The sequence below is a fragment of the Erpetoichthys calabaricus genome, chromosome 7 (genome assembly GCF_900747795.2).
Source record: "Erpetoichthys calabaricus chromosome 7, fErpCal1.3, whole genome shotgun sequence".
Taxonomy (NCBI): domain Eukaryota; kingdom Metazoa; phylum Chordata; class Cladistia; order Polypteriformes; family Polypteridae; genus Erpetoichthys; species Erpetoichthys calabaricus.
The window spans coordinates 83,515,136-83,533,381 of record NC_041400.2 but is presented as its reverse complement, the minus strand read 5'-3'; the positions used below and the strand labels follow the sequence as shown (position 1 = coordinate 83,533,381).

The 18,246-nt window shown below is 39.7% G+C and overlaps 2 protein-coding genes across 3 annotated transcripts in view; both read left to right on the top strand.

The window, feature by feature from the left end:
- LOC127528851 (uncharacterized) overlaps positions 1 to 18,246 on the top strand; it is a 676,472-nt gene that overhangs the window by 126,192 nt on the left and 532,034 nt on the right. The gene's annotated exons all lie outside the window — the stretch shown is intronic.
- The window catches only part of aqp3b (aquaporin 3b), a 62,733-nt gene that overhangs the window by 31,677 nt on the left and 12,810 nt on the right, over positions 1 to 18,246 (top strand). The window contains exons 3-5 of the mRNA XM_028805152.2: positions 14,497 to 14,634; positions 15,715 to 15,833; positions 16,951 to 17,168. Coding sequence (XP_028660985.1) covers positions 14,497 to 14,634; positions 15,715 to 15,833; positions 16,951 to 17,168 — 475 coding nt within the window. The remainder of the gene's footprint in view (positions 1 to 14,496; positions 14,635 to 15,714; positions 15,834 to 16,950; positions 17,169 to 18,246) is intronic.

Genomic DNA, 18,246 nt, shown 5'->3' with positions numbered 1-18,246 from the left:
TACAAGGTCCATAAGGCCCTGCTGGAATTCGGGGAACCTCCATGCTGCTGGGAGGGCTCCATCTGGCGGCCTGGAGGTGTGGGCCGGAATATTTGGCTGGCCATCCATCACAGTTCCCTCCCCTTAGCGACAACCAATGGGGCAGAGCGTCCAGCCCCGCGAGGGACGTCTTCCTGCCGGAGGACCCGTCAGTCGGGCCTTGGCTGTGCTGTCTAGCCTCCCCAGAGAACCTAGGGGGAATGGTGTACCGGATGTTCCTCCGATCCCCTGTCCTCCAAGGACAACTTCGCCATACGTGGCCCGGCCGACGACAGTCGTAGCAAAGACGTTGCCCTCCCGGTTGTCTTCCTCCGCGAGACTGGAAACACCTCGGGAACTCTATTAATCCTGTCTCCGCCCTTTTCTCTGTCGAGGGAGTTTTTACTGCTGCCTCGGTGCTCTCAGCCCTTTCTCCTACCTTGTCAGGAGACCCGCGTTTATTTTTGGGATCTCCTGCTTATTCTGGGGCTTGTGCACAGTTTGGGTCTCTCTATTAGCAGAAAAGAGCCCTTTTGCTGTCTGCACGCCAAATGATCTTAATCGACTCGGCTTACGTATACAACGGGTCGGGGTCTTCAGGGGCCTCATGTATAAATGGTGCGTATGCACAGAAATGTTGCGTACGAACATTTCCACACTCAAATCGCGATGTATAAAACCTAAACTTGGCGTAAAGCCATGCACATTTCCACGGTACCTCATACCCTGGCGTATGCAATTTCTCCGCTCGGTTTTGCAGACTGGCGGCACCCAGCGTCAAAGCAGAGCTACTGTTCCTGTGTGAGCACCCTTCCTTTCTTAGATCCACATTCCTGACGCGGCTTTATAAATACACTGAAACTAACTGCACATTGTTTATTAGAGTAATGCATCTGATTGTAATTAATCTGCAGCAATATAATGGTCCAGGGAATAGCCATAGTATTCCAAATACCATAACTGCTTTAGCATTGTAACTCTCACTGCATTTTCTTCTTCTTTCAGCTGCTCCCGTTAAGGGTTGCCACAGCAGATCATCTTTTTCCATATTACTCTCACTGCACCACTCGGAGTATTTATATCACTGTATCTGAGTGGGGAATCACAGCAGCAGCTGATCGGAAAGAAAATTATCGGTACACAGCATGAAGCAGACGCTGCCTGAGCCACAGCAAAATGCTTCAGAGACTTCCCTGTACGGATTTCCCGGTTTAGAAAAAGTTTCACAACAAGAACTATAAACGCACTCAATCAGTCCATCAAGTGCTCCTTATAGAACTGTTTGTACTTATAAGTACAATCACCTCACTGTAAACTTGCACTACAGTTATAATATTGCACAACCTGCACCACTTTATAAAGCGCGTATTTACATATGATGACAATATCATTTTTAAGATGAAATGCAGCAAAATATGTTGATTATATTATACAGATAAAACTTTAACTTCATTTAAATAATCTGTATTGTTAATAATTAAACATGTGAGGACACAGTGCCACAGCGCTAGCTAGTTCAGAGATTGTTCCTGCATTGCATTGTATTCTTGCTGGTGCTGATGCGACACTGGAAGGATAGACTGATATAATAATTAAAAAATGTACTACGAAGATATTTCAATGTTCCTTAAAAGTTTTGAAGAATCGGCGTTCTAAGCTTACAAATGGCTTCACGTCTATTACAAAGCTGATTGTGTGGTGATTGGGTTTTTGGATAAAGAAAAGTAAGGACAGGAATTGGAGGTTAGTACATTTGAAAGAGACAGTACTGCTGTGATAAATTATTTCATTGAAGGTCGCGCATGGTGCAGCAAGCCTCTTGCATGAGACATGAACAAACACTGCGTCACCGTGTTCCCATGTTTAATAACATGCTTTCATTCCTATCATCATAAAAAAGATATCACGTATACATCTCAGTATTTTAATTATTCAGAGAGCTGTAATATCACGAATGTAATGGATTCTGTGTCCTGTCGGAGAAAGAGAAAGAACGGAAGCACGTAGTGATTCACACATATAGAGCACAGAGAAGATCAAACACAGAACAAAGCATTTAATGTGCCACTTTAGTTACAATGGGATTTGAGAAACTAGTAAATTAAACGATTTTAAGATGAAGTTCTACTTTAATGGCAAAATAAACTACGTGATTAAAGTGGAAATTTTGAGATTAAAGTTGACATTTCGTGCTTTTTTCCCACTGTGTGCCTATTTTTTTTGTCTGTACCCTAATAAGCTTTAATATGACACTCAGACGGTGGGCTACGACTCGCCTTTTCACAGTGACTTTGATATGTGATTTCTTTTTTATTTCAGGCACTGTGCGACTTTATGAACTTGAGCCTTTGACTTTCTCCGACACTCTGTCACTCGATCAACTTCCTTTTGTTGATTATACCACTGTTTAAACCAACAAATAGTACGTTTTTCCTTTGCCTCCACTTGGTATTCGCTGAAATTCTTATATTTCCCCCAGTGCTTTTCCCATTGTCTTTTCACAGAAGGCTATTTATATTGATTTGCATATTCAAAGAGGCATAATTCTGGGAGGAGTTGGGGCGGGACAGAAGGCGCGTGCACGTGCGTTACTTTTCACGCTGATTGGGATTTGTGTAGCGGAAGAACGTGGAAATTTGCGTACGTACAGATTCCTGCATCTGGATTTTTCTGTGTGTACGCACATTCCCGCTTTTGTGCTTACGTCATGTTATAGTGTGAGTTCTACGCACAGCGTTATACATGAGGCCCCAGGTCCGAATTGCTCCGAGAAGCCACACCATCCAGCAGCTCCGGTTTGATCGGGCCTTCCCCCGACCACTCGGCCAACATTCCGCACTCTTTTATTGGGTACACAGTGATTTGGCACCCACTACTTATTAACCGTGCACCCCGATCACACTGCATCCCTGTATGCTGTACAGTACCGGTTACACTCACCTGTACCACTGCATCGATCATAATGGGAGCCTTTCGACCCAATCGGCGTAGGTATTCCACCAGTCTTTTCAGTGGTGCCTCGGCCGTTGCTCCCAACTCCTCCACTTGTTTCTTCAGCTCTGCCAAGCCCTGGAAGAAACTGTTTACGGGCTCGAGTAACTTCTTGAGATCCTGCAGTCCCGCAAAGTCATTTAAGTAGGCCAGAGGCAGGCTACAATCCTTATTTACCTTACCTTCCGGCCGGGAGCCAATGAGCACGCCCGCTCCTGGCACGTGCTCGGCTGAGTTACGCACAGGCTCTTGTGAATTGGAGTTTGTAGAGGGCCGGGTGGCTGCTACCGGCCGACTGTGGTCCGCCTTTTCTAATTTGACGGCGGACCATTCAATCACTTCCCGGTCCTCTTTACCTTTGTTTATGCATGCCGCTGCTTCACTCACCTTCCCCTTCCCTTTCAGGGAGTTCGGATCCGTCGGGGAATAAACGACCTCACAGATGGACCAAAGGTGACCTTCTCCTTCCCGACATCCTTCGAGCGAGATCACGTGACTGTTCTCCTCGAATGGTCTTCTCCCTTGCCGACTCCTAGACTGGCTCGACTTCTCTGTATCGCGGTCATCTTGCCTAGGTGTGAGTCAGGCGTCCAACTCACCGTCTGCAGACAGGCTTCTGCAAAATAAGAATAAAAATTCCCCGGCGCTTTGGGCGTTTTTCCAGCACATACCTCCGAACTTAGATGACGTTCTCCCAGTCTATTTAGGTAGTCCGGCGTGTCCGATATCCAACAGCGCTCCTGCTGTCGCGCCGCTCGGGCTTGCTCAGCCTTAATCAGCGCCCTGTCTTCTTCACTTCCAGTCAGATAGGTCCATACCTTCTCGGCATCTGTTAGGACCTGAACCTTTTGGGTATGCCCATTCTTTTTCCCCGATTTCTTCCCCATTGTAATCTGAGGTCTAGCAAGGCAAACAATCGCAGTGCTCTCAGTATAGTGTGGCGCTTCTTCCTCCGTGTGTTCTGACACGACCTTCTTAGGGTTTCTGTAAAAAATCCTGCCGGCTACACCAGTGTAACAGTAGGGGGAGCTATTGCTCCCTTGAACCCTCAGGTACCACGCCAAACACCAGGTAAAAGTCCAAGACTTGTTATTTTTATTAAAAATATGTGCACTAAGCACCCTCCACTCCACACTACACATACAATACTCCACAATACACAATGCTCAATCCTCCTCCCCCAGACACTTCGCCACCCTTCCTCCCAGCTCAGCGTCTGGGCTTTCCCAAAGTCCTTTTATATCCCCTGACCCGGAAGTGGTTCCAACCCTGCAGTCCATGATTCGTTATCCCTTCCGGGTCAGGTTAAAAGTCCTTTTCTTCATCCTGGAAGCACGTCGTTCCTTCTAGTCATGTGATCAGGACGTACTTCCGGGTTATAGGGCACGTAGCACTCCGCAAGCCTCCCTACAGCGGCTCCTGGTGGTCCCCATGGTATCCAGCAGGGCTGTTTATAAAAACAACAAGGTCCATAAGGCCCTGCTGGAATTCGGGGAACCTCCATGTTGCTGGAAGGGCTCCATCTGGCGCCCTGGATGTGTGGGCCACAATATTTGGCCGGCCATCCATCACAATATATATATATATATATATATATATATATATATATATATATATATATATATGGAAGAGAAGGTCTGTGATACGGTTTGCATATTTGCAGTTGGAGATCCACAAAGGGAGAAAAAACGAATCACGTATCATAAAATAGTTTTATTCCTGAGCTTTCAACCCCTGTCAGGGGTCTTCATCAGAGGATAATGCTTAGACTTACAAGAATCAAAGGCAATATATAGCAACACATTCAGTATGGGGGGGGGGGGTGGGGGGGGGGAGGGGACTAAGTCAGTATGATCAAAGGGGGGGGGGTATCGTTAAATTAAAGTGCATATGTCCTTCTTAAGTTGGCATATGCTGGGTTTATGTCCAAGTGTCTGTTGATGGCATTTTCATCTGATAGCCAAGACTCGGCCAACTCTCTGGCGCTTTTTGTACTGGCCTTAAATTTTACTTTCACGTTGTCCCAGTTGAATGTGTGTCCTGTCGATTTAGTATGTGCATATATCAAAGATAGTGCGTCCTTTCTTCTGACGGCGTTGCGATGTTCCTGTATACGTGTTGAGATTTTTTTTTGACATTTGTCCTATGTATACAGCTGAGCAAGAATTGCATGGAATACTATAAACTGCGTTTCGTGTTTCGGCTGTCGATTTCTTGTTTTTAGCATTAAACAGGACCATGCGCAGATTGTTGGTGGGTTTATGTGCTATTTTGATGCCCCACTTGGTCAGGGTGCGTGCCGTGCCTTCTGACACATTATGGTGGTACGGGAGTGAATGCCAGGTGGGGTGGGGGTTCTGATTTACGTCGCTTGTATGCTGATTCCTTTGGTGCCTGCTGTGTAGACTCCGATTAATGAATGATTTTGAGTATCCGTTCGAGGTGAAAAGTTGAAACAGATAGCGTCTCTCATTAATTTTTGTTTATCTGATAAGCATTTTGACAGTGAACTTCCAGTGGTTCAATGGCAATTGCAAATAGCAGTGGGGACAAGGGGCATCCTTGTCTGGTACCATGTTCTAGTTTAAAGTAGCCTGAGCAAATGTTGTTAATACAAACTGAAGCTTCTGGATTGGTATACAGTAGTTTGATCCATGCACAAATATTCGGGCTAAACCCAAATTTCTCTAATGTACCGAAAAGGTAGTTCCATTCAATCACATCAAATGCTTTTTCTGCATCCAACGACAATATCATCTCCGGGGTGTTTGACTTTGCAGGTGAATATATTACATTAAACAGGCGTTGAAGATTGGAGGATAAGTGTCGGCCTTTAATAAATTCAGTTTGATCTTGTGATATTACCGAAGGTAGCACTTTCTCCATCCTTCTAGCTAGGACTTTGGAGAGTATCTTAACATCATTATTCAGAACTGAAATTGGTCTGTATGATGCACATTATAATAAGTTCTTATTTTGTTTAGGAAAGACGGTGATTAATGCTTGGCGAAAAGTTTGATGTAGAATTTGATTGTCTTTAGCTTCTGTAAATGTTGCTAATAAGAGGGGAGCTAGCTGAGTGGAGAATTTCTAATAAAATTCTACAGGGTAGCCATCAGGGCCTGCTGCTTTCCCACTCTGAAGTGACTTTATAGCATCTAGTAATTCTGATAGTGCCAGAGGTTTATCCAATTCCTCTGCAATAAAAATATCTATTTGTGGTATCTGTAATGTATCCAGAAATGCATTAGATTGTGTTTTGTCTTCTTTGAACTCAGTAGAATATAAGGGTATATAGTAGTCTCTAAATGTGTGCATTATATTTTTATGGTCAATGATTTTATCTCTGTTCGTGTTGGTGATAGCTGGGATTGTATTGCTTGTGGATTTGTTGAGCTAAGAGCTTATTAGCTTTCTCTCCGTGTTCATAATATTGATGTCTTGATTTAAAAATGAGTTGTTTAGTTTCTTTGGTTGTTAAGAGGTTGAGCTCTAAATACAAAGCCTGTCTTTTCCTTTGAAGAGCCTCGCTTTGACACCTGGCATGTTCTTGATCTATTCTAGTAATTTTGCTGGATAACTCTGATACCTTCTTGGTTTCTAATTTATTTCTGTGGGAAATATATGAAATAATCTGTCCTCTTAAGAAGGCCTTTAGAGTTTCCCAGAGAATTCCAGCAGAGGCCTCAGAGGATATATTTGTCTCTAGGAAGAAATTGATTTGTTTTGATGTAAATTCTGTACAGTTCTCATTTGCTAATAGAAGTGGGTTAAGACGCCATCTGCGAGATGAGTATGTGGGGCATAATGATTTCAGCTTCAAGATCAGAGGGGCATGGTCAGAAATAACAATAGCATCGTACTTGCAAGATTTAATCACAGGCAAGAAATTATTATCTATAAAGAAATAGTCAATTCTTGAGTAGCAATGATGCACTGGTGAGTAGAAGGAATATGTTCTTGAGTTTGGGTTTAGAAACCTCCAGAGGTCTGATAAGTTGTGGTCAGTTAAAAACTGTGTAATTGTCTTTTCAGTTTTAGATGTCATCCCCCCTGTGACAGGAGACCTATCTAAGAGTGGATTTAAAACACAATTAAAGTCCCTGCCATTATAATTTTATGGATGTTCACATTGGGAATAGATGCAAATACATTTTGAATGAATTCCCTTTCATCGATATTGGGTGCATAAACATTTATCAAAATCACTTTACAGTTAAATAAGTTGCCCATAACAATCACATATCTCCTTTCAGGATCAGATACTACATCTGATGCTACAAATGAGACTGTTCTATGAATAAGAATTCCCACACCTCTATTTTTCTTTGTAAAGCTGGAATGGAACATTTGGCCAGTCCAGTCGTTTGCAGCTGGAACTGATCTTTGCTTAACAAGTGGGTCTCCTGTAAAAATACTATTTTAGCGTTTAGACCTGTTAGGTGAGAGAATACTTTCTTTCTCTTTAATTCGTGATTCTGGCCTTTAACATTCCAGCTCACAAAGTTAACTGTCCCATCATGGAAACATTGATTCTGAATTTTTGATATCATTTTGTAGGCTTAACTGGAAGTGAGACAGCTTTATCCTTAATTTCCAATTTTCCCACAAGTTATTGCCATGCAGCCTATTGTTAAGTTGGAAGTTATAATTATAAGAATTAAAAGGATAGAGTAGATATAGCTTGCTCTCTTTCTCACCCCCCCCCTTATTCCCTCACCCCCCCATTTTGCCTCTCCACGTAAGGATACACCCCACTTCACAAAGTCCCAATCCTCTGACATACCTAGAGACAGAGCATGTCCAAAACAAAACAAGCTCCCCAGCAGCGGCATTTGATGATTAAAAAGTACAGATATCTATTGCCGATAAAGTCTAAATACTATAAGCATGAAATATAATCTTCAACAGCCTTGAAATATTAAGACAGTAAACCCAGAGAATGGTGTTAAAAAGTGGCCCTGGATAAGCATAGTAAACCCTAATGCAATAATAACAATATCAGTAAACCAAGGGTATGATGTTAAACAGTCTCCTTTAGAATAGTTAAAAATTAAAAACAAAAAAAGGATATATAGTTATGGTACCCATATCATTGCATGCAGTTCAGACAGCAAGTAATACTGTCTCTTCTTGCCTACCATGACAGGTTGCGATTCACTATCGTATTTCAAAAAAGAGTTGGGATCACTTTTCTTAATTCCTTTTCTGCTTCCTCCGTGGAGGAGAAGATGTGATATTTGTCTTGAATATCCACTTTCAATTTGCCAGGATACAAGAGGCTGTATCTGATATCGGCTTTCCATAACCGCTGTTTAATGTTGTAAAAAGCTGCACATTTAGCAGTTGTTGAGGGTGAGAAATCAGGGAAAATACAAATGTGGTTATTTTCAAATATAATCTCTTGTTTGTGTCTGAGAAGTGCCATTACATTAAGCTTAAATTGTAATCTCTCGAAGCAGACAATTAAAGTCCTAGGTTTAGAGGTATTTGATCCACATATGCAATAAGCTGCTGCTATCTCGGTGTGTGATTTAAAGTCCTCTCCAGTTATTTTTGAGAAAGTTCAGCTACGAGTTTCACTGGGATGTTTTAAAGTGGTAGATTACTGGTACTGTTAATTAAGCTCACCTTGTTCGTCTCAACAAAATTTAATGAAAATATGCATAGAATTCACACTAAAACATGGTGTATCGACAAAAGTCTAAATATGCATATGCACAAAAAAATTCAGATGCAGAAAATCATGCATAAGCCAGCTTTCATGCACTTCTTCTACATAAATCCCGGTCTGCGTGAGATGTAACGCTCATACACGCACTTGCCGCCCCTCCCAGACTCCTTCCAGAATTATGCCTCTTTGAATAAATATTCACATAAGTTCAATGTTCTGTGAAAAAACAAAAGCACAGGGGGAAAAAAAAATATCTTCGAATGCCAAGGAAAAATGTACTATTTTTTGGTTTACGCAGTTGTATAAACAACAGAAGGAAATTGATCGAAAGTTCAAGTTCAGAAAGTCACATAGTGCCCTTAATAAAAATGAAGTTGTCAGATATCAAAGTCACAGTGAAAAGGCGAGTGTCATAGTCCACCATCTGAGTGTCATATGGAAGCTTATTAGGGTACAGAGAAAAGAAAAAAAATAGGGACACAGTGGGAAAAAAAAAGATCAATGTCAATTTTAATCTCAATTTCCACTTTAATCATAGTCATAAACTTAATCTTAAAATCTATTAATTTACTAGTTTTTCAAATCCCACTGTAACTAAAGTAGCATGTTAAATGCTTCATATTTTATGTGTTCTATGCGCTCTATGTGTGTGAATCAGTACGTGCTTCTTAAACGGGATTTCTCTTACGCCGATAGGACACAGAAAACATTACATTCATGATATTACAGATCTCTGAACAATTTAAATACTAAGAAGTATACTTAATATCATTTTCATGATGAAATGAATTAAAGCATGTATTAAACCTGGGGCCACAGTGGCGCAATGGTAGCAATGAGCTGGCGTCCCATCCAGAGAGTGTTCCTGCCTCCTGCAAGATGCTTGCGGTGCCGTGCATGACCCTCGATGAAATTTGTTGCAGTAGTACTAACTCTTTCAAACATAGTAACCCCCAATTCCTGTCCTTCTTTTTCTTTCTACAAGTAACCAAACACCACATAATCACCTCTTTAATAAATGTCAAGCCATCTGTAAACTTGGAATGCCAATACTTCAAAACTTTTAAGGAACATTGAAATATATTCATAGTACATGTTTAATTATTCCATCCATCTTTCCATCCAGGGTTGTGCAATTCCCAGGAAGAATACAACTCAAAGCAGGAACGATCCGATCCCTGAACGGGGCGCCAGTTAATCACTACCGCTGTCCACATGTATACTAGCAGTATACATTATTTAAATGAAGTTAAAAAATTATCTGTATAATGTAATATATATATATATTCTTTACTGCATTTCATCTGAAAAATGATATCAAGAGCTCCAAGAAGTTAGCACCTGGAAATCTAAATCAACTTAGAAGCCAGTCGTCATCATCTGTAAATCTCCTATTGAATTGAATTGAATTCCTTTAATGTTATTGTATGGTACAATGAGATTCAATATGCAAATCCTCCATAAACCTATTTTCCTATAAAATGGTAAAATAACAACAACAAAAACAATAATAATATGACACAAAACAATGAAAAATATACAATATGAAAGCATAAGTGGCTCAGGTTATGCAATGTTACAACTGTAATGCAAGTTTTCAGTGAAATAATTGTACTTATAAGTACAAATAGTTCTACCGGGAGCACTTGATGGACTGATTGAGTGTGTTTATATCTCTTGGGATTAAACTGTTTTTGAACCTCAAGGTTCATGCAGGAAAAGCTCTTTTTGATCAGCTGCTGTAGAGATGTGATTCCATACTCAGATACAATGGGTTAAAATACTCAGTGGTGCACTGAGAGTAACAATGCTAAAGCAGCTGTAATATTTGGAATATTTTGGCCATTCCCTGCACCATTATATGGTTACAGGTTCATTACAATCAGATGCCTGTAAAGGACAGCCGGGTCCCATGCCCGGCAGGGACGCCTCTGCTACATTTGTTCCGGGGGAGCAGCCATGGACTGTTCAATACCTCCCCCGGGACGCTTGGTGGCAGCCTCCCTGGCAGCCAATGATTCCCCAACCCAGCGCATGGCTCCAGGGGAGATGGAGTCCTCCACAGCCTGGTTGGGGGCTCGGAGGGCCACCAGGGGGAGCTGCGTGGAGTCAGCAGCCTGGCTGGTCATACCTTCAGCCCACCTGGAAGGGCAATTAGGACCAGGTGGCCAAGCACCTGGACGGCTTCCGGGTGGGATATAAAAAGGGCCAGCCACCACCACTCAGAGAGCCAGAGTCGGGAGGAAGGAGGACGAAGCCTAAGGAGGAGTGGTGGTGCTGAGGTGAATAGAGAGAAGTGAGAGTTGTTAATTGTGAGTGTATTTTGGGACTGTGTTGGGCCGGTGGGACATGGGGAAGGCGTGCCCCACGGCTGAAGAGAAATAAAAGAGTTTTATTTAAGTACGTGCCTCTGCCTGAGTCTGTGCCGGGTCGGGCGCTATATAGTGCCTTTTACATGCCTTAAACTAAAAAAAGATGTGAGGTTAATGTCAGTGTATTTGATAAAGCCACGTCAGTAATAGTAGCACTGCTTTGATGCTTGGTGCTGCCAGTTTGCAAGACTGAACCAAAAACTTGTGTACGCTATGGTTTGAGCTGGCGTGAGAATGTGCATGGCTTTATGTCAAGTTTAGTTTTTAAACAACATGATGAGAGCATGGAAATAGGTGTACGCAACATTTATAATTCACTCTAGTTCTCTTCACCACACTACAAATGAAACAGCAGTACTAGAAGTTCTGTAGTAAAAAACAACCAAGTGCATCTCAGAGCTAAAGAGTTTGTTCTACTTTGACAGGCATAGGAAGTTAAACCTCTTTAGTCTAAAGCAGAAAAATTCCGTGTGGGAATCTAAATTCGCAAAGGCATGGATTAAATTTGGTCCTGTTGAATTATTTTGATTAAGTACTAAATCACACCACAACATTAGAAATCGAAGGAGAATGTAAACCGAAACTTACTGACATAATCCCAATGTGTAGAAGTGCTGCGAGAATGGGGAGAATATTACAGGAGCTTAAAGGACCAGAAGAAGTAAAATAACTGGAGCAGTTCTTTTAATCTAACTTTTCAGATTCAGATTTTTTAGTTTTACCATTTAAGTAAAATATTTATATTTAATAAAAAAAAAGTTGAGCAGTTTTAGTAATCCAAAGTCAAATTTTAATAATGAGACCAGTGCAATGCAAGTCCTTTTGGATGTTGGACTTTTTGGAGTATGGCTTGGAGGAGTCAGTCTTTCATGAAAGTTACATCTGCAGGAGATGCCACCTGATCCGATCGCTGAACTGAGGAGGAGCTGGCTAGTCTGCATTATAATAGGTCATTGGAGGAACTGGCCAAGGTGTCCTTTGGAGAGAGAGTATGCATTCCTAAAGGGGTGAGGGAGGAGACCCCAGACCAGACAGGTATTGGTGGGTCATGGTCACAAAGGGTGCACACTGTTTGGGGGCATCAATTTGAGAATTGGACAAGTTGTCTTGTCTGCTTAGTGAGTTCAGCTTTTGGACCTGTTAAAGCCCATTGAGGCATTCTGTGTGAGATTTTGGGCTATACAATAAATTGTTGTTGTTGTAATTAGCCAGTTTTCTGTTACCTCAATGATATAATTAATTATGCTAAATACAACTCCAACTCACTTGCTTTATTTTTAATACTCCTACCATTAAAGCAAACAATTTTTAATGTATTGCTTTTTTACTTTGGCTGTTTTACTTTGGACTAGACATTTAATTTCTAAGTTCTTGTGAATATTTGTTTTTACACTACTGTTCACCCCATCATGTGAAGTTATAAACCTGGCCTGGATTAACCTTCTTAACCACAGCCCCTTTTAACTAGTTAAAAAAAGCCTTGAATAACCCCTCATATGCCTTCCCAAATCATTGGCACTGCCTCAGTTCAAATGTAACCTAGTCACAGGGCAAGACGTCCCATCTGCGCCAGAAGGAGTTCCGATGCCCCCTAAACCTATGTTCTTCTCTATCCTACACCTGAGTGTAGAGGAGCCATGTGTTAAACCAAATCTGCTCAAATATACTTGGACTGGTGCCTGGCACAGGCAGAACCTCGGAGAAGAACACTTGTTCATCTCCTCATTTTGCCACCTATCTCTTTCAATTTGGACTACAGAACTGACAGCCTGCCCTTACATATACAGTATTGTTTGTTTGTTTGTACTTTACTCTTAATCTATCTACCTGATTCAGTTCAGAACCCCTCAAAGGAACTGTTTCTGGGAGGAAGTAGGTTAGGCAGAGACAGTTATTGTGCTTTTCTAAAGTGTGTTTTTAACTCCACTAGGATAAAAATGTGTTTATATTTATTGTTGGCTAAATTACAAGGTAATGAAAGCTTCTAAAATGCATTTGTGTATTCAATAGGTGAGGGAGAAGTTCAAATGTTTTGTGCATTGTTTTTTTCCTTTTTAATTTTTATTTTTGTGTTCTCAGGAAACATTGTGGATCATTACTTATTTAGGCATTTTGGAATTATTTACACCAAATAAAGTCCTGGATTATTCAGACATTGCAATATGAATGCCACTCTATCATAAATCTGGTACCATGGACAAATACTCTTCTTTTGTTGTTATTCAAATTATTCAGGTCTACCAGTTGAAAAATCAGTATATATAGGGTATTGGAGGTGTGGATTTGCAAGCACCAGTGTTAACAAAAACTTAAAAACTGTATAGCATTTATTATAGCATTAATGCTGCAAGTGTAGAAATAAATAAATAATATGGAATGGTCTCCAATAGACTTTTTCGTATACTCAGATATGGAGATGGATATCTGAGGTGTAAACCACAAGACAATGACTATATTTTTATATTCTGTACATTAAAGAACCATCAACATCAAGTAAAATCAAATTAATAATTTATTGATCAATTATAATAAAAGTAAAATGCCACTTCTGGTTAATGGAAATAGCCCAAAAGTTGAAAGAAATCTATGTTTTGTACCTAATACTTGTATGCAAAATTTGGTTGACCTAAGTGAAGGTGTACTCAAGTTATCGTGTTTACATACACACAAACACACAGACATAATTCCAAAAATGGTATTTTCGGACTCAGGGAGGTCTAAAACGTAAAGATTCATTAAAATCTCCACATCGAATATTTGGAAAATTACAATAATAGGGCCAGTTTATAGTTAATGTTCAGAACACGCAGGCATCATAGCTGCCATGTGTTCCCAACATTTATTTGACATGTCCTCAGAGCACGTCACTGGAAATGAACGCAACGCGTTCACAAGTTGCAGTACCAGCAAAAAGTTGGGGGTTGCAGTGCAATCAAGTCATAACGTCAAGTCTTGATGTTAGAGTCTCTGTTTACTATCTACAAACAGATCAGTTGGTGATGAATGTGACAGATCTATGTGTGATGAATGGTTCAATGTGGTGAAGCATAATGCCAACATGCTTTTATGCTTTTATATTCAAGCGTCAAGCATCGCATATTCCCCAACGAAATGACAAATTTTAAAAGTCTCACATTTGTGTCATCCTTTTTTTTTTGCCACCTTCACAACAGCATCAGAATGTACGGTAGCATATTGGACACAGTGGACACAGTGAAATGGTTTGTTTTGTGATTAAAGTGGAAATTTCGGCTTAAATCTCAAAATGTTCACTTTAACCTCATAGCTTATTATTAAAGTAGACTGTCGTAATTGTCATCTTAAAAACCGACCCAGTTGTTAATCTCCCGGCCTAACTTTGAAATTTTTACCTTACTTCTTTTATTATTACTGTATTAATAAATGCTTAAATATTATGTAATAAATTTGCTGTCTTTCTAGGTGGACATCTCAACCCTGCTGTGACCTTTTCTCTTTGCCTTCTGGGACGTGAGCCTTGGATCAAATTCCCAGTGTACTTTCTGGCTCAGACCCTAGGATCCTTCCTTGGGGCTGGAATAATCTTTGGACTGTACTTTGGTGAGTGATAAGTTTTTTGTCTTTGATATATCCAATAATTTCTGAATCATGCCTTATTTCTATTCCTTTATAAAGGCCAATGTGATCGTGGCCTTTATATATATTGACAAGGAAGATTTCTTGAAAAAAAAATACTATTTAAACTAGAAATCCATCAAGTGAATTATTTACGCAGAAGCCAAGAAAAAAATAATCTTAATTTGAAGATTGACCGTTGTGCTTGAGGCTACCAAAGAAACATTAAACAAAAGCTGAGGTTCTGGAATTCAGAAAATCCCTGGGATGCTGTCAACATCTGTTGAATTGTTTCTGCCGGTGAAGATGCATGTTGAATCAAGTCTTCAGGATTATATCTCCCCTCTGCAATTTCTTTTTCATGGCACATTACATAGGGCCTTTATTTAGCACAGTTGCTTCTCAGCTGTTAACTGCAATTGCAGCCCTCAGGTTAAAGGTATGTGTAACAGACAATAGGTAACTACCTGTGGGCAGTCACAATATCCTACTTCCCAAATTTGCACTGTGGCAAAAATGAACTGACCAAAATGCCAAAAGCAGAAGAGATCTTAAGTCTTTTACCATTTTACTGCTGAAACTGAAATTAAGATTGTAAGTAGAAAATTAAGCTAGGCTAAAGTGGCATAAAAGAAAATTAATGCACGGTAAAAATAAAATAATGAATTAGTGCATAACCTCTTAGTCTGTTTAGATTAAGTGCACTGAATGCTAATAAACAGTGTCTAGCTCTTGAGAGCTGAATTAACAGACGGACATTATTAACACAAAGCATAGATTACCATTTCTTTGACATCTGAGACTTCAGATATGCAACTTTGTCATTTATATTACTTGAAGTTGATCTTGTATAGATGGCTAGAAAATAACAATTTTCTATGTGAGATTGTAAGCACCTTGGTTCCTAAAGCTATGCATTACATCTTGCATAAAGCCTGTTCCTGAGTTAATTCTTCAGTGTTAGCTATTCAGAACCTTTTTGACATATTAAAGATTCATGAATAGAAACTTTGATAAGCTATGTCTGACAGATTGTTGTTCATTCAATGTATGTTCTCTTTGTAGATGCCCTTTGGGCCTATGGAGGTAATCATCTCCTTGTGACTGGGTCAAACGCCACTGCAGGAATCTTTGCTACCTTCCCCTCAGAGCATCTTACTCTTGTAAATGGTTTTTTTGACCAGGTAAAACCAATGCCAAGGGGTTTTTTTAAGACTAAGAGAAATTTCTTGTCACTGTCAAAAAAGTGAAAGGATGGAAGTTGAGCCTAAGACAGATTTTTTTTTAAATGATAGAACTTAAAGAGTAAAAGCTGAGAAGGACTGTCACTGCCACTTCTTACTGAAACAAACAAAATGTAAATAGATCCAAATATATGTATTTGTGTGAAGGTCTTATTTTGGTTCTGTACTTACCTCTAAAGCTGCTGGAATAGACCTGTGCTAATTCACTGTGTGGATAAATGGGTTAAACAATTAATGTGTTTATAGATAACATGTAGAAAAGGTGGTTTATTTACATAAAGGGTCAATGATTTCCCTCAAATACAAAATGTTTCATGTGAAATTCATCCACTAACAAGAAGCAAATAAATACCTTATAATCTCATCTACAATATTGTTCATAAAAATGTGACAATGCACTGGCTTTTTAACTTAAGTGGTTTATAAATCTTCTTGGTACACTCCATCTGGCATCTTAAAACTGCCTTTTTAACTTCATTCCAAATGTTAGAACACTAACAGTATGCATGTATCAGATTTAAAATGTGTTTAGCTTTATGCAACTAACAAATACTGAGCCACTAATCCTACTAGTCATCCTTGAAAATACTTGGCTTCTGAAGTGAGGCCCTGCAGTTTGAGAATTTTACCATTTTTGCTCTCAAAAGTCAACATTTCTGTATTGCTTCACATTTTTATTTTGTTTATTGGATGAGCTTCTGAAATCCACCTCTTCAGCTATTTCACACAAGCATATGCATCTAATAAGGAGACATATAATCAGGAAATATATGATATTAAGATGGAGGACATATAGTAGGTCAATAAGTTTCATGTCACAGCAATGTTACTCCCTCTTGTTGGCAAAACAAAGGTTGTGAGTTTTGAGTGGAAAACTTAGATATGAGTTCTACTCTTGTTTAGGGGAAAAAAAGTGTTGTGGGTGTTTTTATGGAAAACCAATTAAACCTGAAATTTTTCTATTTTGTATTTCTTGCATAAGGTAACTGAACTGTGAGACATTAAATATGTTCGTTGTTAGAGTAATAGTGCATAATACCTGTTTTTGTTTCTGCAGTTCATTGGCACTGCTGCTCTCATTGTGTGTATCTTGGCAATTGTTGACCCATACAACAACCCCATTCCACAAGGCCTGGAGGCCTTCACTGTGGGTTTTGTAGTTCTTGTTATTGGACTTTCAATGGGCTTCAACTCTGGATATGCAGTTAACCCAGCCAGGGACTTTGGGCCAAGACTGTTCACTTCAATTGCAGGCTGGGGTTCCGAGGTCTTCACGTAAGTCATTTATTGTGCTTGTCTGTTTTTGTAACCTTCAACACTAAGGAAATAGACTGCTATGTCGAAATTTCTCACCCAAGGATCAAACATAACAAAACACTGTAGTTCTGAGGATGAAAATGATTTTCTTTCTCCTCAGTTAGGCATCTCTCCCTTTAACTCCCCAGATTTAAACACATTTGATTTAAGTTCCTCACTTATTAGCCCTGCTTTCCTTCAATCCAGTTCTGATTGCCCCTAATTGTAATTTTTCAGATCTGATTTTGGAAATCACATTTTGAGGTCTAAATTGAAAGCAAGATTGAAGAGATGCATTGTTAGGATGATAGAAAAAAAAAACAAAAAAAAAAACCCAGCAGTATCATTTATACATTCATTCCCTAAATTCAAGTTTTAATTAGGGTAGTCCTGAAAGTACATTTTAGTTAATTTAGTACTGGTCTATCAAACATGTAATGATAAAAAAGAAGTTGCTTTGGACTAAATGAGAATTTCTGTTCTTTAATCATTTTGAGCATGAGCAGTGATCACAAAGATGGGATGTTCACAGAAGTATACAGGGGCATTATGTGTTATTCTGACATTTAATGGAACCTCACCTTCTTTGAAGGGATGAGTTTATAGGTGTAGCAACCAGACGGTGAATAAGGAATATGAAGCAAAATGTTCAAGGAACTAAGATAAAAAGACTGGGTTAAGATAACTAATTACTGACTATTCAATGAACACTGTTGAGAAAAATAGTGTGAAATGACAGGAAACTGACTGGGTTGGCTAATATACAGTTAGGTCCATAAATATTTGGACAGAGACAACTTTTTTCTAATTTTGGTTCTGTACATTACCACAATGAATTTTAAATGAAACAACTCAGATACAGTTGAAGTGCAGACTTTCAGCTTTAATTCAGTGGGGTGAACAAAACGATTGCATAAAAATGTGAGGCAACTAAAGCATTTTTTTAACACAATCCCTTAATTTCAGGGGCTCAAAAGTAATTGGACAAATTAAATAACTGAAAATAAAATGTTCACTTCTAATACTTGGTTGAAAACCCTTTGCTGGCAATGACAGC